Below are 20,134 nucleotides of genomic sequence, written 5' to 3'. Positions count from 1 at the left end.
TTCCTTGAGGACAGAGACTTTCAGATTTGTCTTTGTATTCTCAAGATTTGGCAAAGTCCCCTGGAGAAGTATAATCATTTTGGGCAGAGATTATTGTTACAACTTAACTAAGCAGGATTTCTAAGAAATGGGGAAAGAGTTAGTAAAATGCCAGATAAGCCGGCTAGTTTTAATAATATTGATTGTTTTGTTATAGCTTAACCCAACAACTTTTAAAGATATTTGTAAGATGGATGGTGAGCTTATTATGACTCAGAACTATGATGCTACATGAGAGGGATACAAAGGGTCAAAAAGGCATCCCCTGCCCTTAAGAAGCTTATAATCTAATGACCTATCATTTTAATATCAATTTCTTTATTCAGGAACAAATAACTTGCAAAGACAAAATGAAACAGAGTCGAACCCTCAGACATCATTTGAATATACTGAGGAAACAATGGAAAATGAGGCAAATCTCCCAGACTGGAACAGTGACAAAACCAAGACTCAGCAGCAGGTGAGATCAAGAGTGAAAGAAAATTTTGCTATTACCAGTAAGTTTGATGAAAAACTATGGAAGCTCTAACAAAAGTTTGAGGGATTTGGGGGAGCATTTATGAAAATTATCTTTTAATTTGAAATCACTATCAATGCTTCATTCTCTGATGGTGGCAAGTGGGAATATAAACAACAAAAAATCAATAAGAACTACATAGCCATCATTGAAAATAGCATTCAAAAGTCTTTCTCCCTCCATTCAAATCACAGTAAAATCTTGATTTTCTATACTCTTACTCCAAATCACATGGAGTATTTTCACTAATCTTAAAGTAGAAACACACAGTCGAGGGGCTGTGGAAGCTCCGTAGTGTAGCTCTTACAGTATTGATTTGTCTTCTCTCTCATCTCATTTATGTTTATATTACCTCTCAGAGGTAGGTAAAGCAGGTATGTTATCCCCAATTTGAAGCCGGGAAAACTGAAGCTGGCCCAACATTGGGTCCTCTGCTGTCATTAAAGTATTAAAACTTTGACAGCTGAGGAACAATAGGAACAGAGAAGCCAGCCAGCTGCTCTGCAGACATCTATAACTGGGAGACCTTGTGAGGGAGGATGTTTTAGTTCATGGGCTGAACAAGCACACTGTTCACACGATATAGAGTCCAAAGGAGTGACAGACTGCAGACAGGAGTTGTAGTCACAAATCAAACCATCTTCTTGGACACACAGTGAGGAAAGACTGTTCATCTAGTACAGCTCTCTTCAGCTGCACCTCCACACACATGGAGTTATACTGTCAGTAGCATCCTTTCTGAATCACAGGAGATGTGTTTGTGGATTGGAAGGGAGGAAAGGCTTGTTGTCTGAGCAATTTGCATTTATCTACAATCTGTCTGGGCAAAGATTATGCCTAGTTTGCCAATTCCAATTTTTCACATAGTTTTATTTTCCTGGTGGCTCCTATCATCTGAGGAGTCAGCATAGCCCATCTCTAACCCCCATATTCCTCCTGCATGTAAGAAAGGACTGGAGTGGGGGAAGCATATTGAGCCAAGAAAAGTGATAAACTGGGTCAATGTTTACTTTTTTGTTCCCAAGGTTAATTAGTATTTTTCTTTTTCTTTCTTAAATACTCTTCTAATGTACTAAGAGTCTTTAATGAGGACAGTTAAATAAGCAAACCATTAAGCTCAGAAGAGCACAAATAATAGATACTTGGGAAAAGTTGGTCCCTTTAAAGAAATGTACAGAATGCTGAGCTGGTAACTATGGGAACTTCCCAGGATCCAGAACAATGGCAGTTTGGGGTTGATAGCTTAATTACTGAACTGACCATTTTTGTAACCTGCTAATTGAATATGCTATCTTAAAGCAAATGACCAGCTCACCAAAGTTTTTCTTCTTGAAGAGAAAAGAGGGTGAAAGTATGTGGGAGGGAAAGGAAAGGGTAGGGAAGAATGGAATTTAGAACTCTTTGGACACAGTGACAGATAAAAAGGAAAATTTCCCATCCTCGTGGAATGTTCTACTCCATTTGGATTTATGTGAGTAATCTTAACAGCCTTGTTTTACTCGTTCAGGACAAGGTACCCAGAATGGGTACTTACTCCATCAGCAGTAGCTATGATAGTAACAGTGAACTGGATTATAAAAATAATGATTTTGGAACTGGAAGGGAGAAAGTTAGGGCATGTGATAAAGAACAGCAAACCAGGTAATGAACAGTGAGCACATTGGGTCCATATGGGGAGCATCTGTCCATATGGGAAACAGCTAATGATATCTGTCATTGAGCTGGATCCTCTTGAATTTACATTTTAGTCTATGTTCCTCCTGACATCTAGTCTGCTAGTGAGTACATAATTGTAGGGGCAAATTGCTAGGGACATCCATGTATTTTCCATTGTCTTGTATCTGATACTTCTGATACTTGTATAGATACTGTCTATATAAGGAGTTTATTCCTGAACCTGGTATTTCCAAAGAAGTCTCCAGTTAAGTTATCTCCATGATAAATGAATGGCTATAAAGTAATAAATATAAAGATATAAGATAACTTAGTTATTAATTACATACTTTAGTGAGTTAAATCATCAAATGAGCTATGGACAGAGCTTTCTAAACTCTATATTACAGTCATACTGCTGTGGATGTGGGCCTGTTATCCTCCCTTTTATGAATGACTCTGTTTGGAGGTTGAAGCTCCCTCACTATATTTTGCTTTGGACTAAATTGGTTGAAAAACCCTTCACGCAGAGATATTAAAAACAATAAAGGCTCTACTTGTCAATTCCTTACATCAACAATGGAGAGGAGAAGGAAAATTGTCTCAAAAAAATAATTTGTATTTCTTTATCTCCAAATACATTGGTGAATATTGAGGGGCTTTGTGACATGATAGGCAATAGTTATTATACATCACTCATTTTTCCCCTAACTTACCAAATTAAGAATTTAAAAGTACAACTATGATTTCCTTTTTCAAATGAGATGTGACATGTAATTTGAGTGGGGAAAAAATAGCAATGTCTTTCTCATTCATTTCCAATTTACAAGGATTTGGGATATTTGTAACACCGCAAAGGTATGACTTGAGTTTATTACAAGGGTATTCTGTTGACCTGTCCTTTCTCCCACTGTGATTGAAATATTTTTTTATAGTAACCCAGTAACCCCAAGCCACTACTTTGCTTCTTGTATCTTGACATTCATCTGAGAAGTTGTCTTGATAGGGAATTATACAAAGGAGCTACAACTAATGTGCAGGAATACAAGCTAATGATTTCAGAGCAAGCAGCTTTTCTTAAATCCTGATTTTAGTAAAGTAGCAAGAACTCATGGTACTCATACTATTTAAGTAGAGATTGGAAATTGAGCTTTGAACTTGATTCATACTTCCTAAATGTCTGATTCATAATTCTATTTATATTTGCAAGGAAAAGAAAGGAAACTTTTTTGTGTCATCACTAGGCTTTCTTCATAAAGATCCAAGACACCTGGGTCCTAGTCCGGAATCTTTCACTTAATGTACTGTGTGACTTTGGGCAAAATACTGGTGCTTAGGTTGTTCATCTATAAATTTAGTAGCACTGGAGGAGATGATCTTTAAAATTCTTTCCAACTGAAATATCCTAGGATTCTATGATAGTCTAACTAAAGGTAGAAAGAGACAGAATTCTGAAAAGTGTTTCTTGTCTGTCCATTTGTTGAGTTCTATAATGTTCTTGGGTTTGAAGGCAGTTTGAAACTGCCTTATAAAAGAAAGGAAAATTTGAAAAATTTAGTACCTCAAGATGGAAAATAATATCAGTATTTGCAAAAATAATTGCACAAGGAATAGTTACTTCCTAGTAAGTCGTAATATAAACATGCATGTAAAATGAATTGATGAAAATTAATTTTTTAAAAATGGATGTTAAACTATGACCAGAGTTACATATGTAATTATATATAGTAATGAATTTGCTTTTTCTTCTCTTTTCTGAAATAGAGTCAATACCAGCCAAAATTTTGAACTTTTTCCTTTCATTTTCCTCACTGATACATTTATCTGCTTGACCCATCTTTACAAGAATATTCTGTTGAACTGTCCTTTCTCCCACTGTGACCAAATATTTGTCTGTGGTAGTATTATAGAAATACTCAATAAATGTGAGATATCAATAAATAGCTTTCTTTCTCTGACAAAGAGGAACATCCTGAAATGAAATCCTATATGAGAAACCCTGTGTCCAACTTGGAATTGCCCACATAGTCTTTACATTTAGTTTTGAAAATATGAGCCAAAAAACAATAAATAAATAAAAAAGAAAGAAATAAAGAAAATTTAGGCAAAACACATACCCATTACCTTTTCCTTGAGTATTTGAGTGGAGTTTCAAGTAAAGATGGAGAGGGTAAGACGATGCCTAATAAAAGTAAACATAATGTTCTTGATATTTCTCCTTGGATATTCCTATTTCCTTCCTTGCACCACATTTGAAAATATGTTTGAGCCTTTTTCATCCAAAGAGATTGTACACAGGCTTCCTGATACCAAAAATTTAGTTTAAGAAGAAGGCGTGAGTAATATGGTAGAAGAACTCTATTTAGGGAAACTTTATTTTTTTAATTTAAAATGTAAATGTAGTTATATATAGTACGCATACTGCTATGTACAATCAATATAGTCATATAGACCTACACATATACACCGATATGTTTCAGATATTGAGAGGTTAGTTGCTCTTTGCCAATAGCCACACTTCTTGTATGTGTCCAAGGAAATCTTTAAATCCAAATCTTCCTTCCTGTCTTTCAGAGGAGCTCCTTATCTCCTATAACCTCCAACAAGAGTCACTTTTAAGGCACTTTGCATTTGTATGGAACTTTGAGCACATAACTGCTTTTGAACCTAGGGAAACATTAGAGGAAAAAAATAACTAGCATTTATGTAACACTTTACAATTCACAAAGCTACTTATAAATATTACAAATATTATCCTCATTTTATCCTCACAACAGTCCTAGAAAGTTGGTGCTATTAATATTTCTACTTTAAAGATAATAAATGGCACTATGTGGCTCAGTGGATAGTGTCAGGCCTGACAGCAGGAAGACTCATCTTCATAAGTTCAAATCTGATCTCAGATATATAACAGTTGGAAGACCCTAGGCAAGTCATTAATACTATCTGCCTCAGTTTCTTCAACTGTAAAATGAACTGGAGAATGAAATGCAAATTACTCTAGTGTATTTGCCAAGAAAACCCCAAAGGAGGTCGTTAAAAGTCAAACACAACTAAATAAAAAAATACACAAACAACAAACATGAGGAAACTGAGATAGATGTTAATTAACTTACCTAAGTCACAGAGAGCTGGTAATTGTCTAAAATTTTTAACTTGGCTCTTTTGATTCTATGTCTAGTTCTTTCTCTACCTACTTATCTCAGAACTTATCATGTTTAATGTTGCATTTATAGTTAGTTAGTTATTCTTATAGAGAGCATTTCCTGATCACCTACCACATTCAAGGCACTAAATTCCAATGCATTTAGCCAATTTCACTCATTCTATATTTTATACTAACTAGGATTATGTATAAGGAATGATAACCAATGTGTTCTTGGACACAACTAGGATGCTTGTGCTCAATGGCTGGGAAAATTATCATGTTGGTAATCAGCTGGATAAGACTTTCTGGAGAGTGATGCTATAGCTATCGGCAAAACATAGGTGCAAGCCCAATAGTTAGTAATCATTTTCCCCAACTCCACCATTTTCCATTTCATGAGTCAATAGGCAGATTCCCTAAAAGCCATCAGGAGAATAGCCCATTTTCATATATGCTACACACAGGACTATGGCAACCTCTCTTTGAAAAGAACAGAAAAATGGTTGACTTCATTTAATTTTATTGCTTTGGCATCCAGACAAGTGGTTCCATTTTTGAGAGGAAGCTGGAAGAAGTGAATGGGATAGCCACACCAAAAGGGATAAGCAAGGGTTTTTTTGTCTAACAAGGAGCAGAATCTTGGCTTTTTAAGAAGTGATTTAAAGGCAAAGAATTCCCATCTACATATCTTGAATAATGGGTTTTATTTTATTTCATAATGCCTTGCCCCAGAATCTCAAAGAGTATTTTATTTACATTGATGATGATAGTTGAAAATATTTTCTACAATAAACTGATAAATATATGATTGCATTTTATTTTAATATAAACTGTTCATCAGATTTGCCCCCCCTTCTTAACTTTTCTTTTCAATGTTGAAAAATATAAGTGAGAAGAAAATAAAACTGAGCAGCAGTTTAGTTGAATAAAAATAGTATGTCCCTTGAGCTTTGGGGTTAGGAGTTGGGAAACAGAAAATAATCTATGAAGTCATATATAGTTTATGAAAAGACTGCTCCCTCTGAACTACTGTTAACATGGTCATCTTCAGCTCTGAATATGTTTCAGAAAACATTATGATATCCCTTTACAATAAAATTTAGCAAGGAAGGAGAGGCAGCATGGTATGGTAGATAATGCTGCATTGGGAATCATGAAGATTTTAGTTCAAATTCCACCTCTGAAATTAGCCAACTGTGTGTAGCCATGAGGGTCAACCCATATAGCCTCAGTTTTCTTTATCTCTAAAATGGAAAAAAAAATAATATCAGTAGTAGCTATTGCATTGGGCGAGATGATATATGTGAAGGGCATGGTGAACTTTAAAGCTTTATGCAAATGTCAGCTTACAGTCTTTCATCATAGATCCATAAGCCAATGTCATTACCACTGACCTTCCTCAATCACAGAGACTCTACTTGCTTGGATTTCTAATGGAAAATGTTGCCTCCTCCCTACTTCCATCCTTCCCCTAGCATTTTACTGTCACCATTTCCCCTGATGCTTCTGGGAGGAGGGAAAGGGGGAAGAAAGCATGTACATTGTGCAATAGACAGAGCTCTGCATCTAGAGTCAGGAAGAGTTGAAATCAAATTTGTCTTTAGACACTTATTGGTTGTATGACCCTGTACAAGTCACTTGAATTTTAAAGTTTCATAATCATCATAATAGTAATTATTTCACTAAGTTGTTATGAGGATCAAATGAGATAATATTTGCAAATTACTTGCTTGGTACTTAGGACATAGTAGCATTTAATTTTTGTTGGCTCTGTTGTCTCCCCCAACTCCCCCCTTAAAAAAAGAGGACTCCTGATTTACAAAAATTGAGTGGCTTTTTGCCCCATATTAAATGCCTTGTCCAGTATATGTCTGCTTATTTACATTAAGCAAATTATAGTTAGGTCACCTGTTTTCCCAAACTACACATATTAATTCATAAAACATTAATGGTGGATACTTGTCTTCTCTTTCAAGGTTGGCTTCTTTAGCTTCACTTTGAAAAATGTTCAAAAAAGTCCAGGTTGTTAACACCAAGTCAGCAGAGAGAGCAGAATTTAGGAGCTATTGTAGGGAAGCCAGTGGGTGAGATAACAGGGAAAATTAATTTTGTGGCTTCATTTTCTCACTAATTTGCCAAGTGGGGAGAAAATGAATGCTGCCTCCTTCTTCCAGATAGCCAGGGCTTACAGGTGGAGTGGGCATAGACAAATTTAACAGAGAAAGAAGAGCTTGTGAGAACCTTGGGGAAAATCCAAGTCAAGGATGGGTAGGTTAGGGGATGGAATGGAAACAATAAGACCCCAACTTCGGGATAAAGTGGGAATAGAGGGAAGCCTGTCAAGGAAGTTAGCCCATAGTACAACCATCGAAGGAAGTAAATTAGCTTTGACCTAAGTAAGTAAGGATTAAAATAATTTTTAAATGCTGATAACACTTACATTGCTCTTGTGTTGATTCCCTTTTGGTAAAATCCACCAGGTACATGTAGATGTGGTATTATTCAAAAAGCAAAGCCTCATATCTATATTTTCTTTAAGAGCTTATCTCCATGGCTGGTCTATTTGGAACCCATTGGGTTTAGGGCAGTCCTGAGGATAGGAATATTTTTTAAAATGTGTAAAACATAATGGGGCATTTAGGTGATACAGTGATTAGAGTGCCTGGCTTGGAGTCAGAAATACCCAACAAAATCCAGCCTTATACAATTACTAGCTGTGTTACCCTAGGCAAAACATTTAAACCTGTTTGCCTCAGTTCATCATCTGTAAAATGAACTGGAGAAGGAAATGACAAGCCATTCAGTATCTTTGCCAAGAAAACTCAGAGAAAGTCAAGAAGAGTTGGACATGACTGAAACATCTGAAGAACAACTTAAAACATAATTTTTGCCCTCAAGGAGTTTATAGGCTTGTTGAATAAATAGAATATATACTTATGAAAATTTTTAATTGCAAAATGAAGTGACCTTTCCAAAGGTTACCACTGTACTAACCTATTCTATAAGAACCTTATAAGGGTTCTATAATTATTATTTCTGTAGGATAACCACACAAAACGTAGGATAAATTCCACATACAAAATACTTGTTACCTTGCTAAATGACTGACAAGCACAACAAATTATCAGGGAGAAAAAGCTCAGTAGGTTTCCAGTATGAAGAAAAATGCAATCTTCAAAGTGGGGCCCTAACTTTCAGATCTTTAAAACTCTATCACCTAAAAATACATAATTTTAGTAAAAAGTACAATACCCAGAAACACATGCATTTGGCATTCTTTTAAGTGTGACCAGTATAGTGCAGATAGCTTCTGTAGTATATATAATTTTGAGAATTGTCCTAATCTTTACTTCTATACAGCAAGCAGACTAAACCCAGTAATATCAAATAAACAATCTGCAAGTATTTATTAAGTGCCTATTCTATGTAGGCACAGTGCTAAGTGCTGGAGGACAAAGAAAGGGGAAAAAATACCCTGCCCTCAAGCAGCCTAAAAATTCAGACAAAAATGAGACAAAAAATATAAATAAATAGACATATACCAAGGTGCAATGGATAAGGTATTCCTTCTAAAGTCAGAGGACCTAACTTCATTTCCTGCCTCTGAAATTTTATAGTTGTGAGATATTCAGCAATTCACTTAAATCTTCCCCACCTTCAGTTTCCCTATAACCTGGTTTAGAAGACCATGAAGAAGGGACGTGTTGTGAGCAAAACTTGGCTTTCTGCATAAATAGGAACATCTTCCCTGAAGCTCTAGCTTCTGAAGTATGCTGGATGCCAAAGACCATTTTCCATCTAGTCTTTCCTAAATTTCCTCACCCCATAGATTAGGCAAACTTCTTAAATATAAATATAATAAATTACGTTTTAAAAAAAATCCAGCAGCCTTAGTATCTTTATTTACTTTGTAGTCAAGAGAAACTAACAAATTTTGAATAGCTTTTTTTAAAAAGAGATTATAATAATCCAGGCAAGAGATACTGATGTCCTGAACTAGGTGGTGGCTGTGTGGAGAGAAAAGGACAGATGTTATAAAGACAAAAATGTCAAGAATTGTCAATGGTTTGACTATATGAGATGAGTGTGAGTTAAGAGCTGAGGAGGATACTGAGGTTATGAACTCAACAGTAATGGGGACATTTGGAAAAGAGGAAGGTTTGAGGGCAAATCTAATAAGTCTGTTTGGGGCTTGTTAAGTTTGAAGTGTCATTGGACAGTCACATTGATATGTCTAATATGTACTTTGACAATGTGACACTGAAATTCAGAGCAGAGACCAGAGCCCCTTACAAATCACACAAATGCAACCCATGGCCCTTCACTACAATCCTGGGCTTAAATAGATTTGCTTTGGTCCTAGAGACAACTAAGAGAAATCACTTTTTTAAAAAAAAATTTTCCTAACTAGATTTCACTTCACTTCCTACTAGGGATTGACATCAAATTTTAGCTCATATCTAGTTTTATACACACATACATACCAAAAAGGGAGTGGGAAGAGGTCAGGGGAAGGAAAACAGAACAGAAAGCCTTTAACTTCCATATAAACACCTAGACTGACAAGATAACAAGTATAGGACAGGTTTTATTTAACCAAATAAAATTTGCAAATGTCATTGCTGAGTCCATAAACAATTAAGATATTTTTTCTTTCCTCTCCAGTGGGTCTCCATTTTCCCCAGAGTCCTATATAGTCCTTCAAATTTACAGGGCAGCCCTGGGTACTCTTTGCCATCCCATGCAAAAGGAAGAACATGGGGTAGCTAGTGAGTCAAATAACCTTTATTCTCCAAAAAAAACTCTTCAGTTTCTGCAGGGAACTAAGGGACTGTCTGTTCCCTAGGTACTGAGACCATATGGTTGGAGTCCCAGAACAGGGGAAGCACTGGAGATTTCTAAAGAGTTTATGTGGTTCACATAACTCATATTATCAGCAAAAAAAAAAAAAAAAAAGGTTCACATTAAATATCTCACAATTGCCTACCACGGCTCTATATTTCCTTAGTTTTCAGTTCTACGGGTATTATATATCTCCTCTTTGGCATGGTCTAGGAAATCCTCAGCCCAGGGTCAGTCCAAGAAACTCTGTCCTTGGTTTTATCAAGCAGTTGTGAACTTCATCTTTATAAGATGTCAACAAGGTGAAGAGGTACTTGCTGCTGATTACTCAAGCACAATCCAAGACTGGGAGGAGGAGTGTGCTTTAGTATTCTTGAGACATATGTGAACACATCCAATACATCATCCATCCCTACTTTCCTGAATAATAAGTATGCTTTCTTCATCTGGAAGCGATTATTTGCAACAGAGTAAAAAACCAAGTCAGTTGAGATAAAAAACAATTGGTTTTATAGTAATTAGAAAAACTGAAGAAAATGATGACTATGGAACAATATTAAAAAGGGACGCTGAGGGATCACAGTTCTACCTCACATCTAATTCCTTAGCTTGAATATTTAGAGATTCACAACTAATTATGCAGAGATGATGAATTTTAAAAAATGCTGCTATCCTGTCTTCTCAAGGCCAAGGACTTTGGCTATTAATAGAACAATCAGTTTTTGCCATATTTTAGAAAATACACCCAACATTGCATCTATTTTAAAGCATTCATCTGGTGCATTACTTAAACATGACAAATTTCTGTAATATGCAAAATCAGCATTAGGTTAAATTGAAGTTAAACTAATCATAATGGTCCCAAGCACCACAGAGAAATTCCCTGTTAGTAGGTAAGCTCATCCAAGGCACTGGCCAAGTCTTTACCTTTACGGTTTGTTTGTTTGGTTTTTTTAAATAATTTTGCTTTTTTTAATTTTAAAATTTAAAATACTTCTGTCAGTTTGTTCTAGATTGGTGTAAATGGAACATGTAAAATAAAATAAAAGGGATTTGCTTATTAACATTACACTTTTCAGGAGGACAAATGAAAAACTTGGAACATGAAACACATACTGGGTCCAATTTATTTTCTGGAGGCATTGCAGCAATGGTTGTCCCTGCCTTCCCCTCCCATTGTCAGAAGATCTCTATTCTATTCTATTTAGATTGGGTTCATCTTGAGCAGCAGTTTTTGTTTATTGGTTGGTTTTTTAAAGAAATTGTTATGTGAACATATACACAAACATTTCTAATGGCATCTAGAAACTAAAAGGCCTAATAGTTAACTTCCTGGAAGGATCTACTATGTCTTCAGACAGGCTTTGACAAAGGATGCTGGAGTGTGACCTGAATTTAATTATTTAAGCAGCATATTGTAAGGCCCTTAAGAAAGCAAATGTCATGATAGACAGAATGAGTTTACCCTGCTGTCTAAAGAGCAGTGTGGCATGGCTGGCCTTTAGCTCAATTAAATTGTTCTCCAAAGCACTAAGGAGATGATGGCTGCATCCCAGGTACCCTAATGTGACGTTTTGGAAGGAAGAGCCATTAACCTGGAATTGTCGACCTGTGATGGTCCCTCAGCTCTTCCTTTCTTCTCCCCAAACAAATCAGTTCTGGGGCCACCCTCTGAGCACACATTCACATACAAGGCCAGAGACACAGTGAAGAAAGAACTGGCATTAAGCTGGATTTCCAAGTTGTTAATCAGGGAATGATGATGGAGAGAAAAATAAATAAAAAACCCTTTTGGGAAAGCATAAATAACTATCATTTTTTAAAAAGCTGTGAAAATTAACAGCTGTTCTGTTCTCAGGGCCAAAGGATAACCAGGGAGCAGAACTAAAGAAACTTGATTTACATACCAGATGATATTTAATTCATGGAATTGTGTCCCTAGTGGGTCCATTGAAGTGCCAATATCCCAGTTGCTTTACCCCACTGAGACAGGGAGTGCTGTAGGACATAGGTGAGTAGAGACAGAAAAAAGTGAAAGGCCCTAGTAGTAAGGAAGTAAATAGAGCACAGATTTCAGTGCTTTTAAAAACCCTGTAGCCTCCTGAGTGCTCTTAAATAAGCCAAAGTTGGTCTAAAGCAGAAGCATTTTTCCTGAAGGTTTTCCCTTGATCTAAGTGATAGCTTAATGTAGTTCAATTTTTCTCTATTTCAGAGGAAAATACTACCTTTCACCTTCAGAAACATTCAGTATAGGAAATAGAGTGTCAAAAGCTTAGGCCTCCAAATGACCAGTATCCCAACTCACCTATATATAGAGCAGGTGTTGCAGGTACTTCTCTGGCTATTTAATTGGGTTGTTAGGAAGCAGTTACTCCATAGGGCTTTGCAAGGGAAATTCACATTCCCATCTGGGGGATTTCAAACCTTGTCACTGATGTTATTCCCCAGGACTTGTGTCAGAATTAGTTAGAAGTGCAGACATGTGGATTGTTAACACAAAGGGCTGAGATCATTTGAGAATGCCGGGCATTGTCTTTTAGAGTTTCATTTATGTCTCATAGAGCACATTTGTCCTGAAGAGCTTAAAATTCTTTACAAGCTTGAAAGTTACCTGAGGATAGTCAATCCTCACTGCTCTAGGAAGCTGAGGAAATTTTAATTTAATTTATTACATGCAAAAAAATGAAAGAAAAAAAGTCAACAAGTATTTATTGATTTCTTTCAGTGTCAGATAGTTACTCATTTGGCTTAGTGATATATAAGTAATTCTCAGACATGGCCTATGTCCTTGGCATCTAATGGACAACACAAGGCAGACTAGCATATCATTGAACATAAATACTATTATAATTATGAAAGTGCCTTTGAAGGGATGGGGCTTGTATAGTAACTAGAGAAGAGTGGGGAGAGCTCTGGGTTTAAAATTCAGTGGCCTGGGTTTGAGTATCCTGCTCTGCCACTTATGAACTCCCTCTGTGACCTTGGGCAAACCATTGAAACTCTTGGATTCAATTGTCTCATTTGTAAAATGGTGATAATAATATTATGCTATCAACTTCATAGGGTTGTTATGAGGACCAAATAGGAATATTAGAGAAAGAGAATATGTATAGAGAGAGGGATAGAGATATAAAAAGATATTATACATATACAGATATGCATAAATATAAAGCACTTTACAAATTCTGGAGTACTATATAAATATATAAGCCATCATAATTATGTAGATGATAGGACACTGAGTCAATGATTTATAAATGACTTATTGAAAGATGTAAGCCCCATACTATAGCTTAAATGAACCTGGAGATGAAATCTAATTGAGAGGAGAATGATGGAAATTTCTAACATTTAGAATAAAATTGTCTCAAGTTCCACAGTGGAAGAAAGAGAAACCAAATACAGGAAACCAGCAACTCATTCTGCCATTTTCTTTCATTTCCTTTCTCCATTTCCAAACTGTTGCAATGATATAAAAACCCAGAAATAGAGCTCAGGGTCACAAAAAATTAGATGGCAAAAGAAAAAAGTGTATTCTCCTAACTTAAAGCCAGGGGAATTTAACAATTAATTTTTTGAATTTTTTTGAATATCATTCAGGTATTTTTGCTATCGCTATTTCTCAATAGAAATCTGAGCCTACAAAACCCGGAGCTATAGGCCATTTAGTCTGGTATAATGTAAAGAAAGCTGAATTAGAAGCCAGTACTTTCCTGGGTTGTAGTCTTGGGTCTCTTATTAGCTGATTATATTGCATCACCTCGGTCACGTATCTTTTTGTTGCTTCAGTTTCTTTATCTGTAAAATGTAGATCCCACTCATTCTCTATTTATGTTTGTTGCAAATGTCCACTAGTCTTATGAATCTAAAAATGCTTCTGTAAAGTGTAGAATGTTAAACAAATATGAGGTACTGTAACACTAGGTGAATTGCATACTGAAATTAAGGAATACTTGTTCTTACAGTTTCAGTTAGTTGGAAGCACTGATGCATAGAAAATCATAGGCTAGAATGAAAATGGGAATCCAAAGCCATATTCCATGTAAATTTCTCATGTAAATTGGGTCTTTTTTATTATAGAATCCATTGCATTCCCATTGTTTTGAAAATGACTTGGATGTTCTTTCCATCTGTATTTCTAAATTTGAATTTGATTTAGAAAGAACTGATACAAGCTCCCCAGAAATAAATATAGGATCACTCTCCAAGCATGCTATTTATCCTCATGATAAGTAGCAATGTCCCAAACTATCTGCCAGTATCAGTTTCCAGAACTCAATTACATCAGCATCAGAAATATGATGAAGGCCTTTTAGCTAAGAAGTCTCATTTTTAATTAGACCACATTTTTATTATAACATGAATAAATCCACATACTGTTAGAGAAATTTAATTAGAAAGCAAGATAGCACTTCTTTCATATTATTGACCGAACTAGACTTTTGTTGTACAGATGGAAGGAAGGCTATTGAAATGATCCAGAGCATGCGGGGGCGGGGGAGGTAGCGGGGAATCCAATCTATAGCAATGCAGAAAGAATTCTTTGAAAATTTTCTTAAATGGGATTATTAAACTGCTAGTTGAATGAAATGTTGTGTACATAGATTTTGGATTTAAGCAAGATACTTGACAAATTTTCTCATTCTATTATTCCTGTGGACAAGATGGAGAGATATGGACTAGTATATTTAGGTGATTTCAGAATGAGTTGAAACGTTAGGTGATTTCAGAATGAGTTGAAAGACTAGACCCAAAAATTGTTTATTAATAGATTGATCAACATAAACCTGAGATAAAATTTCTAGGAGAGGGCAATGGGGTTCTGTCTTTAGACATATTTTGTTCAATTCTATATCATTCATCAAAATTTGGAGTACTTACTAAATTCCTGTTACTATTCTAAGTTCTAGAGACATGAAAGACAATAACAAAGTTGTTCTTTGCAAGGAACTAACACCCTTATTGTTCTCTGTGACATTTTTACTAATGATTTGATAAAAACATAGAGCATGTCAGATCCATTAAATTAATAAATAGTTGTCGTGTTTATAAAATTCATGGATGACATGAAGTTGAGAATGATAACTGGTAAGTTGAATGGAAAAATCTAGTTAAAATCAACCTAACAGGTAGACTTATAGGTAAAATGTAAAATGATAGACATTTGTAAAGAATGTAAGTCTCTTCATTTAGGCTCAAATAATTAACTGCACAATTACATGGGAAAAGATAAGACAGCTATTCTATCCACAAAACCTAAACAATTTGATATAAGGGAATATTCTGATATGGCCTAAAAGAATTTTATCTTTGGCTGAATTCATGAAAATATAGTGTTCATACCAGGGAAGATCATAGTAACTTTCACTCTGTAAGAGTGTTACATGAAGTTATATTCCCGCAGTAGAAGAGGGATTATTGGCAAGTTATAAGTGTTTTATTTTTCCATTTTTGTTTGTTCAATAGGAGGAGAGAGAGGGAAAGAATATAAATGTTTTTTTTAATTTTTATTTAATTTTTTTAAAAACTAAAGAGGAGTATTGACTAGTTGGAATGTCTACAGGAGAAAATATGACCAAGATGGTAAAAGAATTCAAAATGATCTCATATGAACTATAAAGGAAGTAGATATTTACCCTGAAGAAATTTAGTGTTCATGTGATTGTCTTCAAACTTTTGAAAGATATCACCACAGTGCAATTAAATCCAGTTGGACTTCCCTACCACTTTGGTTCTCATTCTCATTTGGGTCCCCTCCTACTTCTATTTACTTTCAATAGTTGGGCTCCCCCTACCTATCCAAACACAATTTGAATTGGTTTAAAAAAATAAAAGGGCATTAATCAAGTGCTTAATAATAATACGGAATATTTATATATTACTTTGAAGTTAAAAAATGATTTACACTCAACAATATACTGGTGTAGATAGTGAAATTATACATATCTATCTTACAAGAATAAATGGAGGCCCAGGGAAGCCGTGATTTGACCAAAAACACCTAGGTAAATGGGGTAGTGTATACACAGCATCAGGACTGAAGTCAAGTAGGCTCATCTTCTTGAGTTCAAATCTGAGCTTGGACACATACTAGCTGTATGATCCGGGGCAAGTCATTTAACGCTGCTTGCCTCAGTTTCCTCATTTGTAAAATAAACTGAGAAGGAAATGACAAACTTCTCCAGTATCTTTGCTAAGAAATGGGTTGTGAAGAATGAGACATGGATTGAAACAACCAAAAACAAATGATTAGTAAATGTATACTCAAATACCCTCCTTCAAAGTCCCAGGAGTTTCTTTTTCATCTTGTCTAGATACAATTGTACTCACTCATTAGGACACATAAGATTTACCCATTTCAACAGCAATAATGACCTACACAGCATCTCTCACTGTTAGTCAGATTCTCCCCAGATATTCCAATAAAAGACAGATCACAGGCTAGCAAGGCAGCCCAAGTTCATTTTAGGATTATGCTAACTCTTTGTTTTCTTTGCATTGTTCAGAAGTTTCTCCTTTACATTATTCTTTCTTATTTCATACACCAGACTGCTCTTTTAATCTACTTTTGATTTTCTGATATTCCACAATTAGGAAATTCCTGACTTTTCTTCAGAATTCTACATTTTTGTTTAATGAATGAGAACTATTTTTTATAAAAGAATACTGGCAAAAGCTCTATTCCTTTTGGGAAACAGTATCTTTGAAGCTCTCAAGGCATCAGATCCACATTACCTTGAATATATTTAATCAGAACTCAATTTCTGTGCCCAAAAAAGTGATAGAAACATTTTGAGAAGTCAAGTAAAAATAATAATAATAGTTCATCTTTCATATCATACTTTGGAATTCACAAGATGTTTTCCACATAAAAATTAAGAAGTTAATAGTGCAAGTGTTCATATCCCATTTTGTATAATGAGAAACTAAGACACAGAAAGACAAAGTGAACTGCCCAAAGCTAGGCAGAAATGGGGCTCAACTTCTAAAATCAGTGCATATTGTCATAAACTACAAATAGTATTCTAAGTCTTTCTGGTCCTATCACACTTGTTATCATTTCCCAATGAATCTAACAATATTGGTAGCACAGGAAGTAGTCACAGTTCTGGAGAACATAATTTCCATCACTGAATACCTAATGATGTGTTCAGAGTAAACCAAAGATAAATTGTTGGTCCCTTGTTCAAAAGTGAAAGAAATAAAATAACCTTTACAAAAATTGTTATTATGAAAAAAATACCATTGCAACACTAAAAAAACAACATTTTCTTGGATCCCCATGGAGCACATTTCACACACATAATCTAGTCAAATTACAAATGTTATGCTGTATAATATCAGTTGAATCACAAGATGAACAAAATTATGGACTTAACATCTCTTAGAAATTTTCCATTTTTATAAGAAGAAAAAGCACAATGAATTTAATACCTAAGTTATGGAGAGGGGTGATATTTAATCTAAATGACATTCATGGATTTACAACCAAATAGATAAAATTTACTTTCCTTTTCTTCCTCCTTTGAATTATTTTTTTTCCTGTAGCACATGAACTCGAGGGTGATAGAACAAGTCAGGTAGGGGAAGGTTCCATTAAGAATAGGACTGCAAATAATTGTAAGACAGGTGAACCAATATGAAAGTCCAGGTAACTATAAGGAGGGTGAAGGAGCAAAGATATGTCAGGTGCCCATAAATGTGAAATCATTCACATCTTCTGGGAGTACTTGGGTTCAGGAAGATAGTTTTAAGGCATAATCATATCTCTTGAATTCAGTAGGTTTCTCCAGGTTAACCTATTCAAGGCTAGCTATTTTTGCTTTCTCACTCCTTTCCCCCAAGGTTACATATAAATGGTCTTTTAGTCCCATGATAGAAGGAACAGGAGGCTAGAGCTTCATTTCTTTCTGAACCCTTTGACTTGCAGGGACAGAATGCCAGGCTCCTGCTGCTGTTGTTAAGCACCATCTACCACGAATGATTTCAAATTGATGCTGGCTGTGAGGTCCTTAGAGAATGTGGTACCACCACAAGAGCTGAACGTCTGTTTTTATTTTCTGTTTTATGCAGGAACACTTTTTAAAGATCAACCATCCTTGTCTGCATTCAAGTAAATGGATTTCCTGAAACAAGCCAACACATCTTTTTATTCACTGTGACTTTAAATTTACTATGAGATTCACTTAATTGAAGAGCATTCTAGACTATTCGTCAAAAAATCTGACAGACGTAGCTGTTGTGAATTATACCATAGCACAAAGAGCAATCATTCTCATGTCATTTGTCATCATATATTCTTCATTCTTGAAAGTTTCAAAATGAAACTTTAGGTTGGCTTTTCATATTCTTTCCCAAAAAGAAACTGCCTAGAAACCAGAAATATATTTTAATGTAATAGTCAGTCAACATTAAGAACATAGAAAAGTACTTTTAAGGGGAGCTACCATTTAGTAGTGAAGATATAGTTGATGAGGGCATGAGCTACTGGAACACTTCATTTCAAATAATCCTTTTTTTTATTCTGACCAGTGTCATATTCCTTAAAAAGAACTACAATACTATATAATACCTTTTGTAGTCATATATATACATAAAGTGAAAGTTTTTTTTTTTTTAATTGAAAGATTCATGTGTAAATCCTGGTTTTAGGAGTATCTGAGAAACTTAGACATCGGAAAAGATAACAATCTTAGTATCAGGTTCATCAGGAGGTAAGGGAAGAGAGAAGTGAATAGACTTACATAAGTTTAGAGATGTAAAGGACCTTTCAGATCATATTAAATAGCTGGTTCATTTTATAGATAAGGAAACTGAGGTCCAGAGATGGTAAATGAATTTCTCATAGACATACAAGTAATAAGAGGTATCAAAGTAGGTATTTGAACCTAAAGTTTTCTGACTAAAATTCCAATGTTCTTTTCACTGTAAGTTCATGAATCCCAACCGAGAAACTGAATTCATAAGTTCATGAATCCCAACCCAGAAACTCAAAATCACCAACATCTTTGAAGGATTTTTCATCTTATCCTGTTTTCTGTACCTAATTATGTCACATTCTTCATCATATACTATCCCCTTTTTTATTATTCTATCCTCTTTCTATCTTGTGAATTTATAATAAAATATCAAAAGCTATTCTTCTTAACAAAAAATTCTCTTCTTAAGGATTTCTTAGTCTTTGTACTATATTTTTTTAGGTTTCCAAACTTTATTCCTATTCATTTATCATAATCTAAGGTGATCTTCTGTTCTCATTCTTCTAGAACATTGGAAACTTACAGTATTGTACTAAATTTATGCTTCTCATTTTGAAATCTTCTAATCATACATCAGTTCCTAAGGGGAGAAGTATAGAGTTCCACTTGTAGATTTTCATCTATATAAATGATAAACTCTGGTCAAATATGACCCTAATAAGCCATATATCTTAATTAAGAAATTATCCCTCAAGATATAATCCATGTTTAACTCACTAGATGAAACCTAAAACTGCTAGTCACTTTCATCACATCCATGAAGGTAGTTCTGATACATTCTTGGTGAAAGTTGGGTTTTGAATCAAGTCACAGCTATAGGACAATTCCTATGAACTGAAAAGATCCATCAATAATTAATTATGGTTACATAATTCCTTGTTAATAACATTTTGATCTACTAAATTTTGGACTCTACTACCAAAAACTGTTTCTCATCTTGGGCACAAAAAAGCAGGGTTGGAATAGAATTCTCATTTAGTTAATCATAACTAACAATCATAATATCTCACTCTCACTCAAAACCTAAAATGGAAATGAGGACATAATAAACATACCCCCACAGTGGAACACCTGGTCCCAAGAGCCTTTTTACATGTCTATCCAGAAAAATATATATATATTTACAAAGCACATGAAATTCTTCCATCTGAATATCAATACTCAAGGAAAACTGAA

General features: G+C 35.0%; 1 protein-coding gene across 3 annotated transcripts in view; it reads left to right on the top strand.

Annotated features, from left to right (window-relative positions):
* The window catches only part of NCKAP5 (NCK associated protein 5), a 679,630-nt gene that overhangs the window by 623,528 nt on the left and 35,968 nt on the right, over window positions 1-20,134 (top strand). For all 3 annotated transcript variants that reach the window (XM_031963671.1, XM_031963673.1, XM_031963674.1), the window contains exon 15: window positions 366-499. In XM_031963671.1, the coding sequence (XP_031819531.1) occupies window positions 366-499 (134 nt within the window). The remainder of the gene's footprint in view (window positions 1-365; window positions 500-20,134) is intronic.

Source organism: Sarcophilus harrisii, chromosome 3, assembly GCF_902635505.1.
Source record: "Sarcophilus harrisii chromosome 3, mSarHar1.11, whole genome shotgun sequence".
NCBI lineage: Eukaryota > Metazoa > Chordata > Mammalia > Dasyuromorphia > Dasyuridae > Sarcophilus > Sarcophilus harrisii.
Note: the sequence above shows the minus strand (reverse complement) of the source record. Positions and strands in the feature narration are given on the sequence as shown.